Below are 21,158 nucleotides of genomic sequence, written 5' to 3' on the forward strand. Positions count from 1 at the left end.
CATCTGGGAGCTGAGAGCCGCTAGCTTATTTTAGCCTGAATCTATGTAGAAATTCTGACTACACTGAGCCGGTGTTGGTACCGCAACCATTGGGCCTGCAACAACCTTTCAGGGTCCTTCGACTAGTGCTGACGTCACATTATGTGATTGGCTGTCCGTTGGTCCGATGACGTGTCAGATAGTGGAAAAATTACGAAGCTACCATAGAAGAAGAAATTCTGATTATTAAGTGCATTGCAGCTGAACGGATTACGTTCCGAACCCTTTCCTGTCTGCGAACACGAAGCTACGAGACTCCAACTGCTCTTCTCAGAGACACGGTTCGCTTGTGTGGAGCAGCAGGTTCTTTCAAACAGCCACAGATCTTTTTACAGAGTGGGTTGTGGCAAAATCTCTCCATAAACACTACATAGAAAAATGTCAGACACAGCTTACAAGGAAAAATAACTTTAAATTACAAAAGGAAACATGAAATTAAAATATGTCGAGCCCGACCAGATCTCCACGCTATGTAGTTTGTCCAAGTGGGGCTATCGTAGTGTGATGTTATCCTCATTTAAAAGGACCCGGACACCGGAACTCAGAAACTCTGAGATTTGGGTTCAGATGGACTGAAGCTCAACTTACTTTGATTGAATCAGTCTGAGATAACCACACGTTTGAAGACAGAGAGAGCCTGTTAGACTGTGTTTAACACTAGGAGCATATTTTTCCTAAAGAAAATACAACAGTCCTGGTAAGTTACCACTGCAGAGGCAGCTGAAACTGCTGCTCTTCTGGTGAAACCCGGTGAGTTAGATTAAGATGCATCATCTGAGTAGTTGGAGAGAAAAAAAAGAGAATAAGTTCATGAAACAGGACATGGTACCTCAACGTCTTCTTTCAAAATGAACCAAATACTCAGTTGTTTCTGGTAAAATTGTACAGAGCAGTGTTTTCAGTAATCCACTGGAAATGCTAAACAGTTGACACAAGACATTTGTTTTCTTTTTGCACTGATGGCTAAAGGATGAATAGAAATAAAAAGAAACCAGCTCTGGATGTCAAACACTGGTTGACATATGCACATACCCCTGGTCCAGTGTGCACCACCAGCACTCCGTCCTAAATCTCTGAACATCTCTGTTTTTATATTTCTGTTTGACTGCACTGTTGGCTGCATTGTTTTTGTTATTTGTTCCTTTGGTTGTGCTTTTCTCAATCCTCCCCCATCTTTCATCCCACCCGTCCATCCATCCTCTTCATACCCAGATTCCCCAAAGCTTCTCTAATCCCTCATATCAGCTGAGCCAATCGGAGCAAATGTTTCCTCTGTGTGTTTACTTTGCTCTGAGTGTTTGTGAGAGACTGCAAACTGTGAGAACAGTCTGCCGCTCGGAAACCAACAAACAAATCAAACCAGAGCAAAAAACAGCAGAGAACTCCCCAAACTTGGCAGACTGAGAATAAAGGAATGAGGAGGAAGAGGAGTGAGTTTATATCTCTGCATACATGTGTGTGCAGTCCACTTTTGTCCATAAAAGGGAAGTTGAGTCATTTATGATGCAACCTGAACAATCTGAGTCCAGCCCTCTTGCCCGTTTTACTCCATTTGTCTTTTTGCTCTTGAACTCAGAGCTGCTGCCGCAGGAGGAGGAGTAGAAGCAGCTGGTGAAGGAGCTAGAGGAGGTGTAGAGTCTAGAGACATCTGTAGTTAGGATTTCAGTCTGCGGTGGCCAGACGCCAGCAACAAGCAAGACGTAGCTCCTGCAGCAGAAAGTGGCCAAAGGTGGGTGACCAACTGCTGTTTTACTGCTGCTGCTCCTCTGAGCCTCCGGTGGTGGGGTGCGAAAAAAAGAGGACTTTTCAGATAGAAAGGCACTGCCGCTGAACTTTGGCTCTCTTTTAGGACATCCAGCGCTTCAAGTCAAGAAACAACAAGGCCAAGAGACAAGGGGGTCGGCCCTACTGGCAGCAACATCACATGGATTTTAAGGCCAATCTTAAGGGTGTCAAGCCCAAGACAGAAGACAAGAGCAACTCTCCCAACCAGGTCGACTTCCGAAGTGTGCTGGGGAAGAAGGGTGGTACTGCTGCAAGCAACAAGCCAGCTGAGACACCAGGCAAGAATGTCAGTGACTTCCGTTCCATTCTCACTAACAAGAAGAAGCCGACAAGTCCTGAGAACAACAGTGAGAGGGTGAACAATTTTGTAGATGGAAAGATACATGAGAGGAATCAAGTAAGTGCACCTGCACTGGAGTTTGTGGAGAAGCTGAGTGATGTGAGTGTACTGGACGGTCAGCGGCTCCGGCTGGAGTGTCGCCTCGCCGCCACTGCTGCTGATGCTGCCGTCACCTGGACCCTGGACGGGAAGATCATTAAACCATCCAAGTTCATTATTCTTGCCAATGAAGGTCAGACGTCACGCACCTGCATGCATGCACACCCAGATATGTAAGTTCACAACAGAGCAGTGTCCTCTAACATGAAGGAGGTCAAAGGAAAAGCTCTCCAACTCTGCTGCTTCAGAGTTGTTTTCCAGACATCCAGCTGAACGTGATCAACACAAGCATGAAATTACCTGGTCTGATCAGCAGAAAGCAGGGCTGGGATTCAAGAATCTTGGTATCTCTAAAGAACCAGAGTCTGAGACCACTGGACCACAGTTTTGGGCCAGACTGGACACTGTTGGAAGTTCTGTTGGTTTGATCAAGGGCAAAGAGGAAATGAAGCAGCCGTTCAAAGGATTCAAACTCTATTTATAGGACGCAGATGTGAAACAGTAGAGCGCTGAGCGGCAGGCGATGTTTTCACATGACATACCTGAAACATGACTTTACAGATCACTTTACAGATGTATGCAGACACAAAAACACAGCTTACAAAGCTCTACATTCATCATGCCTGTCAGTGAGATGGCGGCTCCCCAGGGTTTTGGTTCTTTACATCCTGCAAAGTTTTCATTCAGCAGTATCAGGCAAGGTTAAAGGAAAAGTTGAGTCTTCTGAAGTCAACCACTGCATCTAAGCAAAACTTTTTAAAGGTCAAACTTACAAAGTCTGATGGAGACAATTTATGATCTAAGATCACAAATTATTTCCTAACATGGGATCTCGTAGAAGAGAGCAAACTGTTGTCTCGTTCCAGATTTAGGACATCAGGAGTGAAAGGCCAAGTGAAGGAGACACTAGTTCCCACCTGTGTTTCTCTAAAGATGTGAACCCTCCTGAGACGGGCCATAACCCAAACACACAAACAATAAGAGCAATGGTCAGACTCAGAGCATCAAGGAACAAGACTGAGGGTTCCTGGACCGAGTGGTCTTGCAGGGCTCCTGTCAAGGATATTTGAATGCTTCTAACATTGTGTTTATTGTGTCTGTAGTTGTTCCTGCTGAATTTCTCATGCAAAAAATAATGTATTGTGTTATAAAGCAGCAGCTCAATTGTCTGTTTAGATTCTGGTGCCACTTCCCCCATGACTGTAGAGAATGGATGCTTCCATAGACTCATGGACTGAATGGAGGCTCCGACAGAGTTATAGCGAAGCACAGAGCTGTCATGCAGAATGCCTCAGTAAACACCTGGATGTTTGCTATAGAAATCACTGCCACACATGGGGGCTACTGCAGATTCAGATTCATTATGGCCCGCAGCGGTCACTGACCGCAACGACCAGATTGTTGTCACAGACGGGAAAAAAATCTGCGGGCTGTGTAGTTTTAATTTCACTTTCACAAACTGTGTATCATTATTAATACTAAACCACAGCCTTTTTTATATTTATATATTAAGATGAATTTCTTTCCTTTGGGGGAAACAAAATGAATTTGGTTTTGATAAACCTTTTTAGATTGGCAGTAGAATAGGCTACTTAGACAGCACTGTGGTCAAGTCTGGACAAACATTCCACTTTAGTCTAAAATCATCCAAAAGATTGAAAAATCTTTCTGTAACCTAGAGTCTTATTTAGATTTACATTTGTTGAGCTTTGATTACACATTTAGATTCATTCAACTTTAAAGTCTCATTCATTCAAAGCAATTTCATTATTTTTTTTGATGGTTCTTTAAAGAAATTGCCTCATATCATTAAAAGTTAATTAATGTAGTTTCATGAAAAAAATTATTTTCTTCAATTCAACCTTATATCTGGTGCATTAGTGATTTTTTTACATTTTCAATTGGTACAGCAATTTCATCTTTATCGACAGAATGAGTCTGTATGTATGTGAGAGTGATCATGTTTGTATGTTAGTGGTTCATAATTAAACATCTCCTGTACCTAACGGCTGCTCAGTCAGTGAAGTCATACAACACTGTCATATTTCTATACTCAAAACTGCTGGAGGGCAAATGTTCAGAGTGCTAAATCTACTGGGGCCTCGTTTGCGCCTGAGTGTTTCTCATCTGGGTGGAGTTGGCTTTTTCCCTGAAGGAATTCTCCAAATGAGATGAGAGGGCAGGCACACGGACGAACATGTCTGGTCCTTGTTTGATGTGAGTCAGAGTTCAGCCCGCTTTGTTTGACAGGTGGAAAAGCTCATTTGATCTAAGGTGCAGACCAAACAGAGCACCTGGTTGTCTTGGGACACTTGAAGAACTAGCATGCAACTCCCTCAGACCAAGAAGCAAAAAGACCAAAAAGGACATGATGTAAGTGCCGTGGGCTGACACGTGGTAATGTGCAAGTCAGACACACGGCTCTCCAAAAAGTTGGACAATATTTTGGGATTGACCCTGCAGCGGTGAAGGGTCCAGGCGATTTTTTTGTTTCATCTTGGTTAGATCTGACTACAGCCTGAAGTCTGCTTGAAGAGTATTTGTCCACTTCAGTCTGTGGTTAGAAAGTGGGAACTGGATGAGCAACTCATGAACATCCTGCCAGCTTGAATTCAGCCTAGTGTGAAAGCACTGTGAGCATCTTCTCCACAGGTTCAGGGTGTTTGGTTGACTGATATTGTAGTTTAGGGTCCAATAAGAATAATAATATTCAGGACTTGTCTTTTATTATTATTTTTATTAACAGGATCGGCTAGTTAGCATGTAGCCTGAATGTAAAGTGACTACTAAAAGGGGATGTTAAAAAAAGAAAGGTCCTGAATGTTATTATTCCTATTCGACCCTAAACTACAATATCAACTGCTGTCTGTCAACCGGTCAGCTAGCTGCCCGAATGCCGGAATGACAGGCAAAACAGGTCACCGGCGGAGCTAGGAGCTATGTCCGGTGAATCGTATAGCAAAGCAGCAAACCTAGGTATCATAAATCTTATGATATTTTTCTCATATTCATTGACACAATAATAAATTGATCATTCTTGTTTTTCTTTTTCCGTTCTTGAACGAATGAATGTGGGTCACACAGACACGGAAGTTACCGCTGAAAGAGGCTTCTGCGGCCGGACAGAGACCATGTCCGTGTTTATGAATGACTTATGACGTGAATAATTATTGCGTTCACACAAATTAATTATTTCGAGGGAACGAAATATTATTTTGTGCGAACAAGATATTAATTTGTGGGAACAAGATCTATTTTAGTTTTTTAATGTCGGGACACGGGCTCCGTAATGCCTAAAGGACATGTAGCACAATTCTTTTGGCAGTTTCAAAAAGTGTTATTAAATATTCTGGGCTTGTCTTTCTATTACAGAGGAGAACCAACTGTTTTGTCATCATGTGTAACATGTCTAACAATATCTCATCAGCTCTAATATTTTATCTTAAGTTCTTACAGTTTTCAAATCAGTGGTTCGGTTTGATTATTCTAATTTGGGGTTTTGTCTCTTAGAATCTTCTTTTCCCTGCAGAATGATGCTGTATGTAATTTCGGTGTACTGTAATCTTTTCTCCACAAACTTTGATTAGGACTTTGGAATAGGTGTTGTTCTTAATAGAACTGCTTTATATTCAGACTAGCTTTCATTTCAGAATGGTGTGAGGATGGGATGGTAGTTTGTGTTCTGCTTTTGGTTATTAAAACTCGTGCTCTAGAGACCTCTCCGTTGATCATAGGTGGTTTTGAATCTTGAGTCCAGTTTTTAAGTCCATTCTGGTTCAGATGTCCTACATCCCTGTTACAGACCCCTGTGGTTTCCTGATGCATACAGGGATTGATACATGATGCTTTTCTGTTTTTTCATTGGTTGAATGCTAGAAAACAATGGGTTTAATACTATGAAGCATTCAATCCATTGTTTTCCTGTTTCTCTGTCTTTATTATTGTATCTTCCTCCATTTTTCGCCATTACATTTCTACAATTGTTCAGCTATTTGAAAGATTCAAACTATTAACAATGTTCAGCTCTTCAGCTTTTCCAGCTGTGACTTTTGGTCCTTCAAATCCTTAAACGTTTCAAGATATTCCAGGATTTCCTGGATGTTTGCCTCCATGGAAATACATGGGGGATCCTTACAAACCTTTGCTTCTTTCTGTGATGCAGAAGCTCGCTGGTTCGCTGACATTTTTCACAAAAATATCTTTTTTGTTATTGTGCTGTTTTCACTTTATTCGTGGTCAACTTTGATCATTTCTTTCTTTATTTATTTTTTTTGCCAATTATTCCCCTTTAAGGTTCATTTTCATTCAGCGATACAGCACTAACCCATATTTTCTTCTGGAAATGCAGCTCCTTGAAGTTATCTTTAAATGTTGCACAGTGTCAGAAATGTGTCTTCATATGAAATGTGTTATAACTGTATGCTGATGACTGCTTTGTGTTGTGCAGGGGGTCTGTGCTCTCTGACCATAGACAAGGCTCTGCCAGAGGATCAGGGCCAGTACAAATGCAGAGCGGAGAAGTCGACGGGCTCAGCCGAGTGTTCTTGCACAGTTCTTGTTGACGGTAAGATTGTCGCTTCTCACACATCTTCACCTGATGCTGCCTGTTGTGACACTTTTGCTGTTTGGGAGTATCTCAGGTCTTCACAGGTTCACATTACAGGGAGAAATCGTTTATCTCCATTTGGGTTCAAAAGCTGCCTTCTGCCTTTATTAAAAGTGTAAACACAGGATGTTTGTGATGCTAACAGGAGCACAACTGGAGGAAGAGGATCAGGAACAGAAGCTGAACTGTGTGATCTGAAAGGCAGGAATCAGTCCAGCAGACGGATTCCTTTCCAAAGACAAAAAATTAAAGCCAGTTCAAAAATAAAATGTTCTTGAAGTTAGACACTGAAGTTCTTATGTAGAGTCCTTGAACTCTGAGCCCTGCATCAAGTCAACATCACTGATGATGCTCCAAGTTTTAGACGAGTTGGACTAGGACCAGACTAAGTGTGTATTCCAGGGGTGTCCAGACTTTTTTATGAAGGCTAGACTTAGTCAGGTGAAAATGTGTGAGGCCCAACCAATCTGCCTGCATTCTTGAACACTATTGATAACATTGAATGCAATTGAAATGTTTTAAAGAAAATGTTACTTTCATTTCTTAACATAGAACAGAATTTTATCTAAATCACAATCAAGAAATTGTACACACAGCGTTTAAAAAGTGGTGGGGGCCGCTTATTATTTATTTTATGACAGGAACCTGTTGGCCGGTAGAAATTTGAATGTGGGCCGCATTTGGTCCACGGGCCAGACTTTGGACATGCCTGGTGTATTCAGACTGGACACATTTGGGTCATTTGAAGTGAACCAGAGTTTGTATCCCCCGATGATCTGAAACAAATTTTCAGTCTGAAAACACCCTGGCAGGCCCTGGTCCAGAACAAGGAACCGCTCTCGGACCCATCTTTGGAGGTGGTTTCGGTTCGTTTCCAATAGCACTGACCACAGATTTCCTCTGAGTTTCCTAAGTCTGAATAGGCTCTGTGCTCGAAACGGAACAACTGGAACAAAACAACAACTGTATTCCAGCATTATGATGAGAAAACGGAATAGAAAGGAAGCAGCCATATACAGTCAATGGTAGCAACCATGACGATAAGACACAGCAACTCAGTGAAAGCCGACGTCTCCTCAGTAACCGTCTTGCAGCAGGTCCGCCAGACCAAAGTAAAAGTCTTGAGCCTGACACTGATGTTCAAAATTGGTCAGCGTAATAGAAAGTTTGAATAAGAAAAATAGCTCAAAAAGGATTGTAGGGCTTCCATTATTCTTTCTCTTGTTGCTTTGCCCCACTCTCATAATTCCTGGCCAATGACTGAAAAGATCTTTGGTCACATAGTTATGTTTGCAAAACAGAAATGTCCATTTGACGGCAGTCTGAGTTCAGACCAAACACAAGGTTCAGGACTCAATCCAGACCAAATTAACCGGACTTGGTCCAGACCAACGGACTTTTCCAGTCTGAATTCACCCTAAAGAGCCATTTGGCCCAGTTTCCTGCAGACAAACCCAGTGAAAACAATGAAAGTTCCATCTAACCATTTAGAAAAATACACTATTTATGTTTTTGTGGCCATTTAGCCATGCAGTTATAAAACGTGGCTTTTAAATGTTTACATTAATGGAATTAGGACTGTTGTGTTTTTCTATACCAAATTTAACTATTGTAACTTTTACTTTTGAAGACAGACAGCACAGTCTGTGTTTGATCGGATCTCCTGCTGCCGCAGATTTACTTGAATGAGAAATGTAAGAAAGTCAGATTTTCTGTCATAACTTTGGTGCAACATCATCTTTTTTCCCTTTTTGCTGTTGAAAATATACATGACTAGAACCCTTTTGTTTTCAAATGTATACATTGAAATGGATTCTATACTATAAGAATGTTGTCTCTAGACAGCAACTACACTGTTGTTGTGCAGATGATTAGGATATGAGCTTTAAGCCCATTATAGTTATAAACTAGATGAAACCTGTTTACCGTCATTTTGCTCAGTTATCTGTAAACAGAAAAGACAAAAAGTAATCATTATAGCAGCAAGTTGACACAACAGTAGGAGCGTCCTATAAATTTCATTAACTTTCCTTAGAAATAGGCGGTTTAGTCTAGAGAAACTGCAGAGATTTCAGTCTGGGCTACAGCCCAGAGTTGCATGTGGCTCTGCAGCCTCAGGGTGCAGACACCGGGACTAGGGAATAGGGAACATCGTGTCCACCAGGGAGTAGGTTTTTTTTTTTGTTTTTGTTTTCTTTTCCAAAAAAAATGATGATTATGAGTTTCTGAAGTTCTGGTGAGGACAATTTGTCCCATGTTTGTCTGTTTTAGGCTTCCTGTAGCTGAAGAGTTTGTTGAACCACAAGGTTGTGTTTTTATGATTCCTGTAGTTTGGCTCTGTGGTGCTGAAATTGACACAGATTTAAACATCTTTTAGCATTATTGTTCCCGCTAGAACATACAGTTTCATCCATGCCAGTAGAGTAAACTGCAAACCACAAAAATGAAATCGTTGTGAGAGCAGCCGAAAGCTCACGGTCCGCTTAGTAACCTGGAACCAGAAATCTCTCAAGTAGATAAATTATATTTAGCTTGTGAATGAAAACCAGAAACCAAACCCTTAATGGTTTGATTAAACTGTACAAGAGTTTGTTGTAAAGCTCCTCCGACAGGATGGCAGTACTGGGCTGACTGGGAGCAGCGTGAACCAAGTACAGAGCAGGATTGGGAAAAAAAAAATTCACTCTTTTGTCAACCTGCAGAATGCTGTTTGCTCACACTGCTAAAGGTTTTAAAGATTCTAGAGTTTGACAAAAAATTGGGGGTCATTCCTTTCTCACATGGTTACTCAGTAACTAGCAACAGCCTTTCTCTCTTCTGCTGTTTTTCTTTCTTTAGCAGCAGAGAAGCTCCAGCAGGCCTCTTTCCTCTGTGTCTTAGATTCCCAAGATTCCCCGGAAGATTTGGTCCAGGCTGAGCTTCCTGTAATTAGAACAAATAACAAACTGCATTTATCAACCGTCTGCAATAGTTCCTGGAAACACACAGTTGCCGTTGAGGGTGACTGGAAACTAGCTGGTTTGTTAAGCAGATGTGTGTCAAACCAAAGTTAGGGGATGTTTGGAATCCTGGGTCTGTGGGGGCCTCAGCCACTGAGCAGCTAAAGGTGGATAAATCATCTGCTGATTAGAGAGAGAGAGAGAGAGAGAGACAGAGAGAGAGAGAGAGATCTGTAGGGAGCAGACCAGGTAAGGAAAAAATCCTCTAGAACCAAAAACAAAGGAGTCCTATACAAAACAGGTGCATGTGAAGTTGGGATGGTTAGACGGGGTACATGGCACATCTGTGCACCACTTAAAGCTGCTGCTGCCTTTAGGGCGCCACCAGCTTTGGCATTGTGCGGAGGACAAGGGTAAATCTGGGACTGGAATGGTTGATGGCTGCATGTCCCACCCTACACAAATAAGTTATGATAGATATTGTATAGAGTCATGGTTATAAACTGCATTATTTCTAAGAAGGCACACATTCCTTAAATAACCAAGCAATCAACTTGTGTGTTAAATAATTGAAGTGCCAAAAAGAGTAATATGTCTATGAAGAATCTCATTCATCCAGGTTGATTCCATCATAGTAGATGGTTTAGGGGCTGTCATCTGGACTTGGTTTTTAAAGTTCGAAGACGTTTCACCTCTTATCCAAGAGGCTTTGTCAATTCTGAAATAGCTGGTCTAAGAGCTGGTTTATATGTGCTCATGGGGCAGGAGTCAGACCTGAAACTGGATGGTGTTGTCTACTTAGCCTACATGGTTTCGGGTCGTTAAGAGTCCTTTGTCCTTAGCTGGGGGTTGGGGAGCCAGTGATTCCCTCCCCAGCCTGGTCATCCCTTTCAGCTGTTAACGACCCAGGTGGAACTGGTTCGGTTTGTTTGGGTTTCAGAACACTGCCGTAGATGGATGGAAGAATGAACCATAGACCATCATTCTTATTCAGAGAAGGTTTATCCTTCTTGACAAAGATGGCTTCTTTCACTCCTCGCTCAAACCATCCTTTCTCTCTGGCTAGAATTCGGACTTCACTGTCCTGGAACGAGTGGTTTGTGGCCTCCAGGTGGAGACGCACTGCAGACTCAGGTCCACTTGGGTTGGCTCTGCGATGTTGGTAAAGCCGCTTGTGTAGAGGTTGTTTGGTTTCTCCTATATACTGTTCATGTTTTCCTAGCTACAAACAGAGTAATGTTGTGTACTCTATCGACTGCAAAGAGAACTGCAATGACCAAGGACTCTTAACGACCCAAAACAATGTAGTCCAAGTAGACAAGACTATCCAGTTTCAGGTCTGACTCCTCCCCCATCAGCACATATATACCAGCTCTTTTACCAGCTAATTGACAAAGCCTTTTGGATAAGAGGTGAAACGTCTTCTAACTTTAAAAAAAAAAAAAACAAGTCCAGATGACAGCCCCTAAACCAACTACTGCGACAAAAAGAAGAATATATTGTATGGTAGAGTCGTGGTTAGCACTCTCATCTCACAGTGAGGTGTACACGTGGGCGCGTTTGTGTGGGTTTGACCCTGCAACACACTGGCAGCCTGGTCAGGGTGGACCCCCACGTTCATTTGAACACAGCCACTTTTTCCTCTGAAGTGCTGTAATATTGACTCTGAAATGGAAGACCTGAATGGGAAGTTTTCATTCAGTATTTCTAAACTAGCCTCATGACGCACTTGTCAGGGCATAACAGGTCACAAGGATGGAAAAAACTGTTTATTTGAGCAACTCTGTAAACTCACAAAACATTGCTGGAGCTTGGCTGCACACTGCACCACAGCCCCTTCAAATGTAGTCAACATTTCTACCCCATTGGCTTATTTTCTTTAAAGAAGCAAATCCTGCAGGAAATCTGTGCGAGAAACTGTTTAACCGACAATTATTATGTAACCCTTGTTCTATCCTAGGCACTTTAACATTGGGAGTTGGGTCATCTAGACCCACTAGACCAGGGGTCGGGAACCTATGGCTCGCGAGCCATATATGGCTCTTTTGATGGTCACATGTGGCTCGCAGACAAATCCTTAATTTTACTTTTTTTTTTTTTCATTAGACCAGTCCTTCTCGGGCGCGATGCGATGCCAGAGGCGCGGAGTAGTAGCGGTGCTTGGAGAAAAAACTATCAGTTTACTATTATCTATTATTTCACAGAGTTTGTACCACCCGGAAACCTGTGAATTGCCGTGCCTAAAACGGCGCGCTCCCGTCTCTGAGAAAGAGCGTGCAGTTGCGGGGACAGGATGTGTGAGGGAGAAGGGGGGGGGGGGGGGGGGGGGGGCAGCAGGTGAATCGCGCAGGGATGGCAAAAACGTAAACCCCGCTGCCCGTCACTCACTGCAGCGTGTAAGTGTGTGTTTAACTCCGCGTCTGCATGTGATCAGTCTTTCTCACATCTACAAAACATTCAGACCTACGATCACGTTTAAAGTCTCAACGACTGCATGAAGCAGAAACTCACCACGTATCAACCGGACAAGACCATCAGCAAAACTACCACGAATCATTTATTAGCAACAGCATAACGATGACTTATTGTACTTTAAAAGTGTTAAAATTACATCAAATGCACACATTCACTTGTATATTTAGTTTTAAACATATTGTCGCGGACTGAGTTTAACTTGGCTGTTGGGCCTCGTTAAAAGTTCTGGAGTTCATGGAACGCATCGATCAAGCAGTGATCTGATTGGCCTTTTGTTCTGTCGCTCAGCCTGTTGTTAGGGAGTTTGGACCAATGGGGTTCAGCTATGGGCCGAATAAGGGAAATGGGAGGACTGGAGCGGGAGCAGGGGAATAAAAAGTTGAGAGAAGCGCTCTCGTCTCGTCTCGTCTCGGCGGGCGAGAATAAGGAGTTGCTGAATTAATTGTACGGCGTTTGTTAGGGGTCTGCAGTAACCAGAACAAAGAACCTTAAAAGAGGTTAAGTCTCCGTGCCTCAGTGTGGGAAAGGGACGCTACATTATTGTATGGCTCTTTCAAAATTACATTTAAAAATATGTGGCGTTTATGGCTCTCTTGGTCAAAAAGGTTCCCGACCCCTGAACTAGACAGTGCTCTGAACCTTTTTTCTTCAATGATTTGTGATCTTCACTGGTGTCCATGGATTACATGAAATCCTTCCACCTTTATCCACCTTTGTCATGGTAGGGAGAACACCTCAATGGAAGGGGGGGGGGGGGGGGGGGGTCATAGGATAGCACAAGGGTTAAAAAAGGGAAATTCTAACCACTGAGACATGTTTTCTCAAACTTAGATAGAGTTCTTTATTAATCCCGAGGGCACTTGCATATCCATCCATTACTCCAAAAAGACATAATAAATTAAATATGATGATCATAAAGGATATTAAAACATTATAAGCATAAAAATAATGTCAATTGAACTCACTAAAAACAAGATAAAAAGAATCAAAGTATGAAAGTAATAAATGTAGTAAAAGTAGTAGACTGTTCAGTGGCCCTTCCTCATGCCCCCTCCCCTCCCCTCCCCTCCCCTCCCAGCTGCATTGAATAGTCTGATTGCACTCGTGCGGAGGACTTCCTGAGCCGTTCAGTAGAGCATGGCAGAGAGCGAAGGCGCTGGCTGAAGTCCAGTTTGGAAAACATCCTCTGCTCTGCCACCACCTCCACCGTCTCCATGTTTAGCCCCACCACACATCCTGTCCTCTAGACTTTGCTGTTGAAAAACCTTCTTGATGAGATTATTAATCTAGCAAGACAGAAAGTAAGGCAGTCTTTATTTTGCATTTTGTTAAACTTTCTTAGGATTCAGTCTTTCAGACTTCTAGAGAAGCTGCAGAGGACGTCACTGACAAGCTTTAGTCAAAAAAAGCAAAGAAGCAAACATCCCCAACTTTTAGAAATCACTGCACCTGAAGTCCAGTGGAGACACAGGTGGAGTTTAGTGTCAGTCGCACTGCACAGATATTTCCACATTAGTTGTGAGATGCAGAACACTCAAACACATGGTTATTAAAGCAAACTGGGAAAACTATTCATCCTCCATGTACTGATCTCTGCTCTTATTTTATCTTCCTCTTTGTGTGTGTGTGTGTGTGTGTGTGTGTGCTCATGTGTGTTTGTGTATGTGTGCGTCCTCCTACAGACCCAGCAGAAAACTCTCCTGTGGACAAGAAGTCCAAGAAGGCGACTCCAACCTCAGAGAGTGAGTTTCCAAAATATGCAGCAGCTGCCTTTTCTTTTGTCCCAATAAGGAGCTACAGGCTGGAAAACTGGTTCCCACACACACACATGCATACAGGAGCATGCACGTACACACACACGCACACACAGACACGGGCTGCTGGGATCTATTTTAAAGTATCTCTGTGTATCTTTGGAGGCATCAGTTCGTACATCACTGCCACATTATTATTTCTTCCTCCATCACCATAAACTTCAGCCTCATCTGCACATTAAGATCATGTTTCCCATCAGCCCTGTTTTAGTTTCAAGCAATTTGCAGCAGCAACAACCCCTTTTATGGCTAACATTTTTCTGTTATTCACAAGTTTTTCTCCTTTATAATAGTAAAAAGTGATGAGTCGAAAGATAAGATAAGATAAGATTAGATAAGACTTTATTGATCCTTGGAGGGAAATGGAGTTGTTTCAGCAGCCAAACAAGAAATGTAACAACTAGCAAGAGAAAAGACAAAAGTACAAGTAAAAAATGGTAGTTCAGAATCAGAATCAGAATCAGAAAAGGTTTTATTGCCAGGTTCAGTAGAGCGCACTTTACAAAACGAGGAATTTCTCTTGGTGTATGGTGCATTTAAGAATAAGTAAAAAATAAAAAAAATAAAAAAAATTAAGTCGACACAACAACACACTATATACAGTTGAGTGAGGTGGGAGCACAGGTGGGCTGGGATGGTGGGGCCTGTAAGTAGCAGCGATAGTCCTTTGGTGGGGGGTCAGCTGGGGGGAGTTGGGGTACTGTTCAACAGGCTGACTGCAGTGGGGAAGAAGCTGTTCTTGTGGCGCGAGGTCCTGGTCTTGATGGACCGGAGCCTCTTGCCAGAGGGGAGGGGCCGAAAGAGATTATGTCCTGGATGAGAGGGGTCGCCTACAATCCTAGTTAAAGTACACATCATAAGTAAATAAGTAAATACAGCAGCAGTGTCAGCAGTCCTATACCGTATTGTTCCTCTTTGCACTGGGGGTGCAGCAGTCGGCGGCTGAACGAGCTCCTCATGGTCCTCACCGTCTCACACAGACGGTGGGAGGGGCTGTTCCGGATGCTGGACAGCTTGGTCAGCATCCTCCTCTCACCTACAGAGTCCACTGAGTCCAGGGGACAGCCCAGGACGGACCAGCTTGTCCCGTTTCTTCTGTATTCCCACCACTCCAGCAGAAAGTTACTGATGCAGCCACAGTTACATAAAAGGTCCCGAGTAGTGACCTACACACACCAAAGGACCTCAGACAGAACAGCTTCTTATCATTACAGGTTTGCAAAAAGCTTCAGAATAAAACATTAGACAGAATCATCTGCATCATGACTGGCTGCTATTTTCAGATTTCATACAGTATTGCCTGCAGTTTTGAGGCTTCCTAATGTTCATCTGAAGCTATTATTACTTTTTGAAATGTTCAGAAAACCTTTTTTAAAAACTAGCCCCCCCCCCTTTCTTGTCTTTGCCTAAATCATAGACTTGTATCCGTGGACTTATGGATTCTGAACAGTGAAAATACTGCCTGAAGTGGGGGGGGCATGTTAACTGGAGTTTACTCCCCCCACCTTAACACCAAAGTCAGAGTTTTGCTGAGTCTGCCAATGGATCCACCCCCCCCCCCCATCAAGCATTCATGCCCACATCTGATAGATCTATAGAACTGGAGTGTACACATATTATTCTGGGTGTGAAATCAACATTTTAGTTTTTTTTTACCAGGGAAGTTATTTCCTCCTTCTGGTTGGATTATTTCAGGAACTGCATCTTTTGGTTTTTGTGTTTTTTGTGAGACATTTGGGAGTCAAAGTGCAGGCAGATATAAAAAATGTTCTGTTGTCTGTTGACAATAGGTTGACCTACGTTGGCTGTTGACTAGGGTCATCCTGAACACATAAGTTCTCTGATGCTCTAGTCCCATGCACCCGGACGGGGGTTGACCTGTGGGTTTGTGGGTTGTCCGTGTCCGTGGAGGGTCTTGGTCTGTGTGGATTTACCCTTTTTTTGCCGGCAAACAGCCCGTATCCACCTGCAGGGGCAGTTGTGACTAAGGCTTTTGGTGACGCAGCCCAGAAGCAGCATTGAATTCTGCTGCACTTAACATATTCACAGACTTTGGGTTGACCTGCTGGCAAACAGAATCAAATCCAATTCACTGAATCCAGCAGACAAGAAGTCTTTGTGGGAGGGGGAACATTTGGCAAAACCAGAGCACAAGAGGTCGGCCATCTATCAAGGGTCGGCAGTTTGATCCCCACTATCTCCAACTATTGTGTCCTTGGACAGGACACTTGACCCCCCCTGTCTCCAGTGTGGCTCCACTGGTGTCTGAATGTGTCTGAATGTCCCAGTGATGGTCAGAGGAGCTGTATACTGGCAGCCACGCCTCTGTCATTCTGCCCCAGGTGATGGTAGCTACTGATGTAGCCACAGCTGGGGCAGCTGTGGCTACATCAGTAGCTACCATCACCAAGTATGAATGAATAACGGACACATTGGAAGAACTTTGAGCGTCTGGAAAAGCAGATAAATCCAAACCGTTATTGTTCCCCTGGGTGTGGCTAAGATACAGTCAAAGCCATATTTGGGAGCCTTCTTGGTGGTGGAACCCTCCGTTTTAACTCGGTAATGCTGAGTGTTAAGCAGAGAGGCACTGAGTCCCAATGTTAGGGTCTTTGCTGTGATCTGAGCATGTTTTTGAACCTAACCTTCTCAGAGCAGACACTCTTTCACCTCTAATGACAAACACTGAACTGTAGAATTCTGGAGGGCAAAAATGAAGCTTTTTGAAGGACTAGCACAGTGATTCCCCTCCCCTATTAGGATCTGAAAATGGGTAAACGGGTGGGACAAATAGAGTTTTGTCAGGCCCACCCATGGATCTTCCTATCTGATGCACAAACTTCAGCTCTAATGAATGAAAACAGACATGAAAAAGGGACACAGGTGTCACAAAAAGGGTAGAAAGCCACAAACTATTGAAAGCCAGATTATAGATAAAAATACTTTTGGTGTAAAATCAGATTTTTTTTTTCTTGGGAGTCAAACTTTGGAGCTTAATGGAGAAAAAACTTGGAAACGGTCCCCTTTTGAATCTTGGTTGCAGTGGTCCTTTGAGGAAACGACAGTATTTGGTACTTCCAAAGCTGAGTCAAGTGTGGAGATTATATTGTTTGGACAGAGGAAAACAAAACACTAAAGTATTGTTTCCTCTGAGCAGTATGGTACGGCCCGGTACGGTTTAGAATGGTCCATGGTGCATGGGGGGTGAAGCTAACGACCATAACACGGGCGGTCATCCAGCAGCTCATTTTTGCCACTTGGCTTTTGGTTCTTCATATAGACAAAGCATTTAATGTTTGAGAGAAAACTGCAGGCGGCAAAGAGGAATGCCTTGATTGATTGACCTTCAGCCAATCTACAGGTTTCAACAGTAGCTCCGCCCCAACCAGTCTGTTCCATTTTTTTATGGACCTACAACCAACAGGGGCCCAAAAATGGTATGATTCTGTCCGGCCTAATGGGTCCATTTCATAATGGAAACGCTCAAAATACTAGACTGGACTGTACCGTGTGGCTTAGTGGAAATGAGGCAGAAGTGTCAGGGTCTGCTCAACCTTCAGCTCTGTACAACACAAAAGCTGTGCTTTTCCAGTGGAGATCAACAGTATATTACCCAGCTGTCCAATCAGAGGTTAGAGTAAGTTTGACAATGTTGATACCTTTGTCTCAGTTTGAGCTCTGCCATTCGTTCCATGAAGATATGAACTTTATTTACATATTTACTACTGTTCCAAACATAAACCTGCTTTGCAATAATAATTTCAAAATCAACCAAAGTTTAATATAAAATCAATCAGTACAAGAGACGTAGCCCAGTGTAAGAAGCATTCATAAATGATGAGTCAAAACTCCATGATGTTCTGAATTCTGTTCGTCTTTTGCATCTTTTAATCATTTGAGGCAGAAGAGCAGAAGAGGTCTGATGTGGTCAGGAGCCAAACCCAAAGATTTCAAGACAAAGTCTTCATGTTAAATCTTAAGCTCACAGCGTAGCAGTTAATTCTGACCTGAATGCTTCAGTACAATACCTTCTCTTCTCAGTGACTTGTAAGTGTAAAGAGCTTTGCATTATTTGTTCCCATTTTTCAGAGAAAAGCTCCACAATGATCCCTCTGTGCAGAGGTTTTGACAGCAGTAAGGCAGGACGGAAGGGGCTTCTCTCCCTCTCTTCCATTTAAGGCCTGGTTTTGGACTTGGCCTGCTCAGTGAGACTTTGTTTTGCTTTGCTGCACAGATGAGAAGTGTGGAAGAGCCCTGAGAGGAAACTCTCCTTTTAAGACTCTCCTCTTGTTGGAGATGGTAAGGTCTTGTTAGGGTGAAAGGCATTCGCAGAATGAGCCCTTCTTTACAAATGTGGGAAACGGCGCTCCTCATAGCAGGATCGTTGCCAATTGTAAGGTTTGTTTAATCAGTTTAGTTTTAGTTAACACAAACTGAGTCTTAGCAAAAGGTTTAAAAATCTGACAAAGAACTATGGAATTTTAAAACATCTTCTAGGATGTTTTGTGGAGCAGCCGTTTAAAAATCTCTGTCCCTTCACCCAACGGCTCCACCTGTAAACCTCCAGCTTCAGTTTTTCTATACACACATATCTCTCCATAAATGGGAAGGTCTGCATTCTGAAACAGCGTCGTCTGTTTGACCCTGAACTGAAACAGTGGGAAGAACATTCAAACCGAAAACAGAAAAGACATCAAGAAAAGCCCACATTCTTACTTACCCAGAATCCTCGGCTCACAGCAGAAGCTTCAGAGAGTAGCAGCTGTTGAATGCAACTGACTGAGGACAATGCTGTCTCTTTTTGGCTAGGTCCTGCTAACAATCTTGCTGCTGCATTCTGAACAAGCTGGAGACTTCGTAAGGAACGTACTTTCTGAGGATGCTCAGAAAGGTTGAAATGGTCTGCAGAGGTGGCCAAAAACAGCTCAGAGGAAGGTTTGATGAAGGAGTAGACTCCTACAAACCGCCTCGGTGCTGACTCCTGAGGAAGGTGCCACAAATAAGGCTTCAGCGTTATCACCGTGAACCCGGTCAACAGTTTAAAGATGCAGAAGAAAAGACACTATTAAACCTTTACTGAGAACTTTGGGAGAATCTGTAGAGAAAAAGCACAAAAACCATTTCCTGCTGGAGATACTTTTGAAAGATTCTCCATATTTGGGCATCAGGCACAGCGGTCTTGCTCCCATCCTGGTTGCTGTTTCTCTCTGGAAAGCACTCATAGAGGGCTTCAGCACCTGAATGTCTCAAAATGATCCAGTTAGGAGGGTATAGTTTACATGAATCCCAGTACGAGTTCCCACTTAGCCTCTGTGTTTAATGCTGGGTAACTGGGATTTGGATTAAAGCACAGGACAGGCTTCAAAGGCGAAGCAATTAGAAAATTCTTAAAACGTAATTTATTTAAAACAACATATTACCAAATGAACTTTTAAGGTTTTAGAAGTTCTGAGGAGGGAAAGACATCTTTTCCCACTGATACAGTAAAATATCTGCGGATATAGCAAAGGAAATATTGGAGATCTTCAAAAACGTCTGTGATTCATTTTCCTAAAAGCTTCCTGCTTGTCCTCAAAGAAGTTTTGAAGGGCTTTGTTGGATGGTTAGAACAAGCGCTTGAAGCATTTGCAGACGTTTCAGAGGACCTCATTCCCATTTGGTTTGCTGCTAAAGCTGTTGAGCACGTCTCTAGATTCAGGCGTCTGACTCTGCTGTTTCTGTCTTTCCACCAGGTGAGGCCAGAATAAAGAAGCCTACGGCAAAGACTCCGCCCAAACAAGGTGACACCCACCTGCATCCTGAATCTGTCAGGATTTACATCTGCCCCGCTCCTTTGAAAGGAAGATTACACTGAAGCCCCATAGGACCAGACGGCAGATGTGCTGTTTTTTCTGTCAACGTCTGTTTAATCTAAATGCTGGATTGGTTCTCACAGACTTTGATGTTCCTCTACAAACAGAGATAAAGTGCTTAGAGTCAATTCTTCTCTTCATAGTTAGTTGTGTTCAAAATGTGGTTTGGTGGTGGGAGAAGAATCCAGTCCAATCAAAAACGAGACATGTCAAAAAGCATAACCATGATGGAACACGAGGTCCAGATCAATATTTTTATGTTGATCAGATCATCTTGTTTCTGTTATTTTCGCTCACTGGACAGCAGAGATCACAGCACACCGTCAGAAACCACGAGAAGCTTTGTTCAGGACTTTGCTCACATTTTTTATCCATATTACTGGTTTATTACACATTAAGTGAAACCCGTTTGAATCACGTTCTAGGAGATCTTTAGATCACAGCCTCTGTGGCGTTTTCATGGCTCCACCTGTTCCCACGCCGTTGGATTCATCATCACAGTGATCAGGTTGAACATTGCTGTCAGAGCGCCGTTGATGGATAACAGGCGTGCGTCGGTGTGTGTGTGTCAGCTCTGCCTCCTCAGATCCTGCATTTTCCAGAGGACATGAAGATCCTGGCTGGACAGAAGGTGGAGATTCTGTGCAAGTTCTCTGGAGCTCCGCCCATCACATGCACCTGGCTGAAGTTCAGAAAACCAGTGAGATCCTGCCGCCCTCCCACACACATGCACACTGATACAACACGTGTGCACACAGACAGAGACAGACACACATATGCACATAAGTGCAGAATGCATACTTGGCCATGCACACACACTCACATGCACACACACTCACATGCACACACACTCACATGCACACACACACTACTCTTTCCATTGACATGATAGAACTTTTTTATTACCAAGAAATGTTTTAATAGCTTTGAATCCTTATGATTACTATCATTACTATCATCACTGATACTTTTATCTTAACTTCAGAACAACGCCCCAATCCCGGTTTAATTGAGTTCTAATCCAAACCTAATTCTGATTGAGGATTTAGAACTTTTGAAGCCGGTGAAATATTCCTGCAGTGCTGAGTAAAGGTCAGGGGTCGGTTCAGACTGATCTCATGTGTCTTTGATTCCCAGTCAGTATCAAAAAGAGGTTCTGTCACAATCCTATATGCAAATGTAAAATAGCGTCCTGAGACATGCATGAGT

General features: G+C 43.0%; 1 protein-coding gene across 2 annotated transcripts in view; it reads left to right on the forward strand.

Annotated features, from left to right (window-relative positions):
• Nucleotides 1-1,606: 1,606 nt before the first annotated feature.
• Nucleotides 1,607-21,158, forward strand: part of mylkb (myosin light chain kinase b) — a 32,289-nt gene continuing 12,737 nt past the window's right edge. The window contains exons 1-6 of one of the 2 annotated variants that reach the window (XM_004086895.5): nucleotides 1,607-1,768; nucleotides 1,889-2,396; nucleotides 6,711-6,827; nucleotides 13,966-14,025; nucleotides 19,830-19,877; nucleotides 20,522-20,649. In XM_004086895.5, coding sequence (XP_004086943.1) covers nucleotides 1,964-2,396; nucleotides 6,711-6,827; nucleotides 13,966-14,025; nucleotides 19,830-19,877; nucleotides 20,522-20,649 — 786 coding nt within the window. In that variant the 5' untranslated portion in view covers nucleotides 1,607-1,768; nucleotides 1,889-1,963. Of the gene's footprint in view, nucleotides 1,769-1,814; nucleotides 2,397-6,710; nucleotides 6,828-13,965; nucleotides 14,026-19,829; nucleotides 19,878-20,521; nucleotides 20,650-21,158 lie in introns of those variants that run through there. The other variant, XM_078939056.1, reaches the window with a different exon arrangement.

Source organism: Oryzias latipes, chromosome 21 (assembly GCF_053564925.1).
Source record: "Oryzias latipes strain Hd-rR chromosome 21, Olatipes_Hd-rR_3.1".
Lineage (NCBI taxonomy): Eukaryota > Metazoa > Chordata > Actinopteri > Beloniformes > Adrianichthyidae > Oryzias > Oryzias latipes.